Source organism: Salvelinus alpinus, chromosome 1 (genome assembly GCF_045679555.1).
Source record: "Salvelinus alpinus chromosome 1, SLU_Salpinus.1, whole genome shotgun sequence".
NCBI classification, from domain to species: Eukaryota; Metazoa; Chordata; class Actinopteri; order Salmoniformes; family Salmonidae; genus Salvelinus; species Salvelinus alpinus.
Window position 1 is genome coordinate 57,309,305 of NC_092086.1, and position 9,976 is coordinate 57,319,280.

The 9,976-nt window shown below is 44.8% G+C and overlaps 1 protein-coding gene across 1 annotated transcript; it reads right to left on the reverse strand.

Annotated features, from left to right (window-relative positions):
* Positions 1–252: 252 nt before the first annotated feature.
* Positions 253–3,287, reverse strand: LOC139542268 (ferritin, middle subunit-like). The gene is made up of 4 exons (XM_071347536.1): positions 2,885–3,287; positions 2,429–2,575; positions 931–1,056; positions 253–627 (listed from the first exon to the last, which is right to left on the reverse strand). Exons 1-4 carry the CDS (start codon positions 2,990–2,992, stop codon positions 472–474), a joined length of 537 nt encoding a protein of 178 aa, XP_071203637.1. The 5' UTR covers positions 2,993–3,287; the 3' UTR covers positions 253–471.
* Positions 3,288–9,976: the final 6,689 nt, after the last annotated feature.

Sequence of the window (9,976 nt, forward strand, 5' to 3'; positions counted from 1 at the left end):
CATTTCACATTTATGATTAAAGAGTTGACAGTAAGGCCCTTAATTGACATGGTGTATATAACATATCTTGTAATAGTGCCCTCTGTGGTCAGAGGTAATGTCTTTTATAAACCTCATGTTAAACTTTCCCTATTGTTATGAACCAGTCACTAGTAAGGCTACAAATGTCAGTATTTATCACTGGGTAATGAGAAACTCAGTAAGATGGAGCAAAGAACCCAAATAGACTGATACAACATCCATTACTACAGGTCAATTACAAAACTTGTGATATTTTTTTATTGTTTTACAACATGCCTTACCTCCAAAATACAGTAGTGTCGTCAACAAAAACACCTCAATGATACAGCTGTGTTGTACTGACCCAGTTTAACACTCCCCTCCCTATAAATACAAAGCCAGTAGGATCTATCAGACAAGCCAGGAGTCCTGGACTGAGGCTGGAGGCCGTAGCCTGGAGATGGAAGTGGTTTAGCTCTGGCCTCCCAGGGTGTGCTTGTCAAACAGGTACTCTGTCATCTTGTTTTTGACAGCATCCATCTTGGTGAGGTTGGTGATGTGGTCTCCCAGCTTCTTAATGGCCTCCACCTGCTCGTTCAGGTAATGGGTCTCCAGGAAGTCACACAGCTAAAGAGAAAAAACAGGTCAGACAAGAGAATGACTAGACTATTGTAGATACAGTAACACAAGAGCCTGGGGGTAATGGCATAAGTGCAGATAATGAGGTGTTTGCAGCTGTCTAACTCCTGCATGAGCTGCATTGTGTGTATAGTTTGCATCCGTGCGTCTGTGGACTAGTGTGTGTGTGTGTAGAGGCAGGTCACACAATCCAGTGTAATTAGTTAGCAGAGTTACAACAACCTGATCATCTCCTGAGACAGTACCTGTCTTCTATGTGATACATGTGATGTGCGATTCCTCATAACTTACATGGGGGTCAACCTTGTCAGAGGCAATCTTGTGCAGGTCCAACAGGGCCTGGTTCACATTCTTCTCCAGCTGCAGAGCACACTGCATGGCCTCCAGCCCATTGCCCCACTCATCACGTTCTGGCTTCTACACAGGACAGAGTGAACACAGGAGGGTTAGGGACTACTAGCAGATGTTTCTAGACATAATTAAAAGTCAACAGTTAAATCAGTACATCTCAAGATGGAGTCATTTTAACAGTCAATATGAACAACCACATAAGCTGGAGTTTGAAGCACATCATGGGTCCGGTGTGGCTCAGTCGATAGATCATGGCGCTTGCAACGCCGAAGGTTTACAGAACCCCAGCTCAGAAAACACAACTCGTCCATCCTTTTCACAGATGGGCTATTGCAGCAGACAACCACACTCCGATCAGCTAAAAACAAGTGGCTCCAGTGGGCAATTGAGTGGAAATCATTGCCTGGAACAGTGAGTTCAGTTTACTGCGCAGTCCCCAGACCTCAAACCAATAGAGAATCTTTGGGATGAGATGGAACGGGCTGTTCACAGCATGACTATATCGCCGTACAATCTGCAGCAACTGCCTGATGCCATCGTGTCAGCATGGACCAACATCCCTGTGGAACATTTCAGACACCTTGTAGAATGCCCCAAAAAATTCAGGCTGTTCTGGAGGCAAACAGGGGTCTGAGTAGATGTGTTTACCCACTTATTATTTCACACTCACTAGACTTTACCCCGACACACACTACATAAGCCCACAGACAAGCATATTGACACCAGTCACATATCCTGATTGCCTAGTCACTTTTACCCCTTACCTACATGTACGTACTATATTTCTCAACAACCTTGTACCCCTGCATATGTCTCAGTAATTCTTGTATATAGCCTTGTTATTCTTTGTTCCCATATCCTTTTTCATTTAGCAAGTATGTCTTAACTCTGCATTGTTGGGAATGGTCTCGTAAGTACGCATGTCACTGTAAAGTCGACACCTGTTCTATTAAGTGGACATGACCAATAAAATTTGATTTGAAACAGTCCAGTGAGCATATATTATATTAACATTGGGGGAGTTTGGATAGAGTGAATGGAGTTACACCCCTCATGCTCTTTCAGTGGTTATGAAGGAATGGAGGCAGTGTGTTCAGCTCTAAGCAGTCAGGACATTATCTCCTCTGGCCACCTTGCTCTAATACCAGGGCAGCCACATAGGGCGTGCCTTAGAATGAACTCAGTATTAACATGGATGACTACTCATCCAAAAACCATTGAAGTTAAGAGTATTAGAAGAAAAGGCTCTAGATTAAAGAACCCTTTTATATTCAGACTTCCTGCCATAGATTCTGGATCAACCACTTGGTTCCAGGTAGAACCTTTTCAACTGAGACCAGAACCATTTCAACCAGAGAACCCTCTACGAAGAAGTTTACGTTTGTATACTGCGCAACAAAAACAACGCAAATGTGTTTTTCGACGCTCAGGCACTCACCTTGATCTCCTGAAGGACAATGCGTCCACCTCTCTTGTTCTGGAAGGAGAGTAGCTTGTCGGCGTGCTCGCGCTCCTCGTCGCTGTTCTCCTTGAAGAAATGCGCGAAGCCAGGCAGAGCCACATCGTCACGGGAGAAATAGAAAGCCTGCGTGGACAGACACAATTGTTTAGAAACACATGTCAAACGTGACTCATTCTATTATTAAGGGATCTAAGCATGATTGACACAGCAATATGATGCGGAAAATCATTAGCCTACTTGGTAACCTGCCAATTAACCTGTCAAGGCGATACGCTCTGTCCAAGGATATATTTATCAGCTTTATTTGAATGATAGGTCTACCTCAAGGCTGTTAATTGCCTAGGCGTACAGAAAATATTTAAACCCAGGCATAATAATACACATGTAAAGCAACAAAATGGTCCTCTTGGTAGCCAATTACAGTCCCCTTACCATTGATGTGTAGGTATAAGAGGCAAACATCTCCATGTTGATCATCCGGTTGATTGCAACTTCGCAATCTTGGTGATAGTTCTGGCGGACCTGAGACTCCATTTTCATTTTATATCAAAATGAACGGTGCAAAAATAGAGATTCTTAGATTATTTTACTAAAACAGTTCAAGTAAGTGTTACGTTAATCTGGAATGTTATATAGCGCGAGAGGCGGGCAGAAGAGTTCCGTTCAATCACTGTTGAAGCAAGAAGTTCTTCATTCGTCTTCCAAGAGTTGTGAAATGGAAGGAGCCTTGTTCGCTCTATTTATTGTTCCAAGCGGACCGCGTCAGTGAAATCGACCCTCTTCTTCGATGAGATTTGACGGCATGTTGGCATCCAATAAATGTTGCATTACCGCCACCTATTAGACTGGAGTATAACTCCCTTATAGTCTACTTATGTTTTTTTTTTATCAACAACCACACCAACAATTAATACAACAAATACCCTACCATCTAAAACTCCACTCACAAAAAAAACTCCACTATACTCCACTATTTACATCTATTTAGTCCTACTTCAGGCCAACAGCATGAAAGGATGGGACACCACCACTTAACTAACTCAAAATAATTAAAATCAAATTTTATTAGTCACATGCACCAAATACAACAGGTGTAAACCTTACAGTGAAATGCTTACTTACGAGCCCCTAACCGACTGTGCAGTTAAAAAAAGACATATAAGAATAAGATATAAGAGATAAAACTCTTCTGATGTCAAGTCTCGCACACCCAAATACCTCTCTACAGCTGCCACCACAACCTATATTTCCTGCGACTTTACGTTCCATCCCTGCAGTACAGTTGATAACCATTACTATAAATGCCAAAAATCCAATCTTACTGAAACATATATCACTTGTTGGTTTATCCCTCTGTGCTGGTACAGATCTACTCCTCACACCCCTCCTCTTTGGATCTCTCCCCCTTGACCCATCTTCCTCTACTTCTTAACTGCCTCAGCATATGACAACTTCTGCACTACTCTAACCCTGGAAACCTCAACCTGCTTCTCTCGCACGGGACATTTCTGATCCCCAGCTCCATGGGCACCCCCTAAAATAAATCAAATCAAATCAAATTGATTTATATAGCCCTTCTTACATCAGCTGATATTTTAAAGTGCTGCACAGAAACCCAGCCTAAAACCCCAAACAGCAAGCAATGCAGGTGTAGAAGCACGGTGGCTAGGAAAAACTCCATAGAAAGGCCAAAACCTAGGAAGAAACCTAGAGAGGAACCAGGCTATGAGGGGTGGCCAGTCCTCTTCTGGCTGTGCCGGGTGGAGATTATAACAGAACATGGCCAAGATGTTCAAATGTTCATAAATGACCAGCATGGTCAAATAATAATAATCACAGTAGTTGTCGAGGGTGCAACAAGTCAGCACCTCAGGAGTAAATGTCAGTTGGCTTTTCATAGCTGATCATTAAGAGTATCTCTACCGCTTCTGCTGTCTCTAGAGAGTTGAAAACAGCAGGTCTGAGACAGGTAGCACGTCCGGTGAACAGGTCAGGGTTCCATAGCCGCAGGCAGAACAGTTGAAACTGGAGCAGCAGCACGGCCAGGTGGACTGGGGACAGCAAGGAGTCATCATGCCAGGTAGTCCTGAGGCATGGTCCTAGGGCTCAGGTCCTCCGAGAGAGAGAAAGAAAGAAAGAAAGAGAGAATTAGAGAGAGCATACTTAAATTCACACAGGACACCGGATAAGACAGGAGAAGTACTCCAGATATAACAGACTGACCCTAGCCCCCCGACACATAAACTACTGCAGCATAAATACTGGAGGCTGAGACAGTATCTCAGCCTCCAGCTGTTGTCTTCTCTGGGTCGAGGCGAAGGCTCTTTGTGGTGGGAAGATGCCCCATTTACATCATGCTAGTTAGCTTTAACCTGAATACATTTTTGTTCAGCTTCAGGTTGACCTCTCTGGCTCTCTGCAGGAGAGCTATGAGGTTTCTGTCATGATCTACCATTGCTTATTCGCTTGTGTCGCCACATCCATAGAGTAGAACGTCATCTGCGATCCCTCCCTTTTAGTCTCTGTAGTGTTTCACACTGTCTGCGCTGGTATTCTTCAACTTGTGAAGGAACATTTTATGTTTGTGCTTTTCTAATAACCAATCCAACTGGGTTCATGCAAGTGACTGATTGATTGTGCCTGGGAGGAATCCTCACTATCAGTACAAGCAATTTGGCAGTACCCCCAGAACATTGTTTTGAGAACCGAAAGGGGTGTCTCAGTTTCAAGGTCTCAGCTTGGAGAGAAGAAGTCTTGTGCGGTATTGGTCGGTCACATGCATGAACCAAACGTTAATGATAAATTATTTATGAATAAGCATAATCATGCAAATATATCTTGTCTGTGTAAGCAGTACATAAGAGAACTAACAGGATTTCCCTGGCGTAGCTCCCAATCAACATGTACTATGTTGCATTACGTTTGTTGGAACCTCTCCAGCTGGCTGATAATAAATCATTATTTATTTAAGATGGACATCAGGTGTCCCTGGTGGTAATTTCCACGACAAGCTGGTGGCTTGATTCAAAATGGCATTCTGAGCCATCTATACCTGCTTATGGCTGTCCAGTAACTTTTGTGATGATGTCTGCTTTGTCCATTGAATGTATGGCCTTTGTAATCTTTTCTTTCAGTGGAATAGATATTCGTCTTAGTAGCTGCTGCCGGGCCGGGCTGCTGTGTCCACTTCTATCTAGGTTATCCTTGGAGATGATCTCCTCAGTTGTCATGGTGCCTCGGCGGATGTGGTGCTTGGGGTGTCGACGTGATGTAACACATGGCTGTGGTTCACATGTGTCACAACTTCCACCGAAGTCGGTTCCTCTCCTTGTTCGGGTGGCGTTCAACGGTTGGCGTCACCGGTCTTCTAGCCATCGTCAATCCACTTTTCATTTTCCATTTGTTTTGTCTTGTTTTCCTACACACCTGGTTCTCATTTCCCTCATTAAGTGTTGTGTATTTAACCCTCTGTTCCCCCCCATGTCTTTGTGTGGAATTGTTTGTTGTAAGTGCTTGTACACATGGTTACTGGTGCGCGTCGGGTTTTGTACCCATGTCGGTATTTTCTTTATGCCGTTGGTTTTGTAATTAAACAATTACCTAGTTCTGCTCTCCTGCGTCTGACTTTACTGCCACCAGTTATGCACCCCTTTACAACATGTTTGTAGGTTGAGTCTCTCACGTGTCAGTTGACAGCAGAGGAATCTGTGATGTCTCCATGTCCTTAAACTTGAGAGTGAACACTTTTCCATCGTGGTCTACTTTGACATTGCATTCTCCTGTTGGCTTTATCAGTGTGTCGTCATATAGCTTGAGCGTGGCTTTGCTTGACAGGGGAACTAGATTGCCATCTTGCATGACATGTTCTAGGTCCCCATAGCTTATGACATTCACTGTTGGATCCTGTGTCTAGTTGACATTTTAATGTATGGCTGGGGTCATAAGTCAATTGCTCATCACTGTGTGGAGCTAGCTTTAATTAGCCTTTTGTTGGTGCTGTCTTCCACAGAATTAACACGGGAGATGTACCAATTTGCATCGGTTTGGTTATATGACTGACTCATTGTCTACCTTTACTAGATTGAGTTGAGGTTTGTGCTGTGCTGGTTTGCAATCTCTGGCAAAATGGTTTTGTTTGGAAGGAAGGAAGGAAGCAGGTGGGGAGTTTAATCATAAACTCATGATAGGGCACAGGTGTGCGTAATGAGGGTTGCCAGGTGTGCGTAATGATGGGCTGCCAGGACCAGTGGTTAGTAAACCGCCGATGTTGAGCGCCGGAGCGGGAGTAGATGTGACACCATATGCTGGGCATTTGGCTTTAGCATGCACTGTTCCACAGTAATGACAAGTTGAGTCATTTGGCTATCTGTTTGGGACCACAGGTTTGGCCTTTTGATTCTGAACGTCGCTCACAGGAGGTATAATTCAGTCTCTGGTTCCCCTCTGCCAATTTTCTTGATTTGCATTTTGTGCTTGTTCACTTGAGTGAAAATCGTCTGACTTTATTCAGTGTGAGGTTCAGTTCTCTGATCATGCGTGCTCGTGTGCCTATAGCCTTAGTGCCAATGACAAGCCCGTCACTGATAAGTTCCTCTTGTAATGCGCCAAATTCTTATCTTTTAACTTCTTCAGATTTACGATGTACTGCTCTACATTTTCGCATTGACTTTGTTGACAAACATTAAACACATTACATTTACATTTAAGTCATTTAGCAGACGCTCTTATCCAGAGCGACTTACAAATTGGTGCATTCACCTTATGATATCCAGTGGAACAACCACTTTACAATAGTGCATCTAACTCTTTTAAGGGGGGGGGGGGGTTAGAAGGATTACTTTATCCTATCCTAGGTATTCCTTAAAGAGGTGGGGTTTCAGGTGTCTCCGGAAGGTGGTGATTGACTCCGCTGACCTGGCGTCGTGAGGGAGTTTGTTCCACCATTGGGGTGCCAGAGCAGCGAACAGTTTTGACTGGGCTGAGCGGGAACTGTACTTCCTCAGAGGTAGGGAGGCGAGCAGGCCAGAGGTGGATGAACGCAGTGCCCTTGTTTGGGTGTAGGGCCTGATCAGAGCCTGAAGGTACGGGGGTGCCGTTCCCCTCACAGCTCCGTAGGCAAGCACCATGGTCTTGTAGCGGATGCGAGCTTCAACTGGAAGCCAGTGGAGAGAGCGGAGGAGCGGGGTGACGTGAGAGAACTTGGGAAAGTTGAACACCAGACGGGCTGCGGCGTTCTGGATGAGTTGTAGGGGTTTAATGGCACAGGCAGGGAGCCCAGCCAACAGCGAGTTGCAGTAATCCAGACGGGAGATGACAAGTGCCTGGATTAGGACCTGCGCCGCTTCCTGCGTGAGGCAGGGTCGTACTCTGCGAATGTTGTAGAGCATGAACCTACAGGAACGGGTCACCGCCTTGATGTTAGTTGAGAACGACAGGGTGTTGTCCAGGATCACGCCAAGGTTCTTAGCACTCTGGGAGGAGGACACAATGGAGTTGTCAACCGTGATGGCGAGATCATGGAACGGGCAGTCCTTCCCCGGGAGGAAGAGCAGCTCCGTCTTGCCGAGGTTCAGCTTGAGGTGGTGATCCGTCATCCACACTGATATGTCTGCCAGACATGCAGAGATGCGATTCACCACCTGGTTATCAGAGGGGGGAAAAAAACACATACCTCTCATATAGCAGATTTCTTGAAGGTTCAAAGTGTTACTGGGTCCTCTCTCTCTATCTGCTTCAGACATATGCAAATGCAGCTGTAACAGGTGGCATTTACTTTCCCATCACTGTTAGCGTAGTTGCAACAGACTTTTGTGCCCTTTTTGTCCAGACCGGTAGCCATCTTGCAAATTCCACATTGTGTTCGTTAAGAGACCTTTGTCCAAGTTTTGTGCAGATCGGTCATTCGGTGCCAGAAGAGTAGCGTTTTAAGTGTTTATCAAATTCAAAATGGCAGACAATCCATCAGGGAGGACCTTATGGGTCACAGAGTCAAATTTGTTCCTTGTGAGGAGAATGATGTGTGTACCAAATTTCATGACTTTAGGTCAAATGGGGTGATGGGCGTGACCTTTGACATTTGCATTTTCAATCTCTTGTTATAGCGCCACCATGTGGCCAATCTGTGTAATTTTGTAAATGTCAGACCACTATTGCAAGACACATCATTCACACAAGTTTCATCAAAATTGGCCAGTGCTGTCTGATATCGCGTGACCTAACATACTAACAGACGAAAACTGATCCACAGTCTCCTCCCCGGTTTCACTGTGGAGAACAAGTCTGCATGGGATTTCTGTTAATGCGACTCCACTTTAGTTATAATGCCAGTTCCACCAACGCAATTCCACCTCTGACGCCGCCAAAACAACCGCTATGCAAATGTCAGCTAAAGCTAATCTGATTGAAGAGCCCAAATCACATTTCAATGAACACGGATGGCTGAACAGTAAGCAGGTCCAGATAGAGGCTGAAGATAGCCATGTCAGGTATGCTATAAGGCTAATGCTATAATAAAGCATTAGGCCTGGAAATGACCAGAATGACCAGAAAGGCACTGCATACAATTCTAACAGTAAATTATGCACTATCAGCACAAAAATGAAATGAGAGACGGCCATCAGACTAGTGTGTCTGCATGTAGCCTCAGCATTAAGTACATAGAGGATGAGGGCTCAGAAGCCAACGGTTCAGATGAGCTCCAGCAAGCCGTTTTTACATGGTCTTACCAGATTTAGGGCACAACAGTTTTTATATGCCGAGAGGAATAGGCCACTATACAATATTATTATATTCGTTACAGAATACTATATAAAAATTAAGTGGGGGACATTGTTGAACATATTTCCATATTTCCTCATTACCGTCACAAAAGAGAAAAAAAAGAGTGAAGACGTATTGTGCCTCTGTTCTCCTTTATAAGCCTTCCCCTTCACAAACTTCTGCCTCAGGACCAACCAAAAGTGTAATTGGCAGCAGGGGGTTTCAAACACAAAATGAGGAATTGAGCCCACATTCAAATGAGGAATTGAGTAGCATTGCGTGGTGTAAGCCACAGAAGGCCAGTAGCTGCGTGGCACTTTACAGTAGGGAAATCATTTCTAATCAAAGACACACATACACCGAGTGTACCAAATTTTAGGAATACCTTCCTAATAGAGTTGCAACCGGCTTGCTCTCAGAACAGCCTCAATTCATCGGGGCATGGACTCCACAAGGTGTCGAAAGCATTCCACAGGGATGCTGGCCCATGTTGACTTCAATGCCTCCCGCTTTTGTCCTTTTGGTGGTGGCCCATTCTTGAAACACATGGAAAACTGTTGAGCGTGAAACTCAGAGTTGCAGTTCTTGACACAAACAGGTGCACCTGGCACCTACTACCATACCCCTTGCCCATTCACCCTCTGAATGGTCTCATCCCCTTCGTCTACAACAGGGGTCTCCATCCCTGTTCCTGGAGTGAAAACCTACAGGAGAGTAGCTCTCCAGGAACAGGGATGGAGAGGCCTGAGCTACACTGATTTGAAG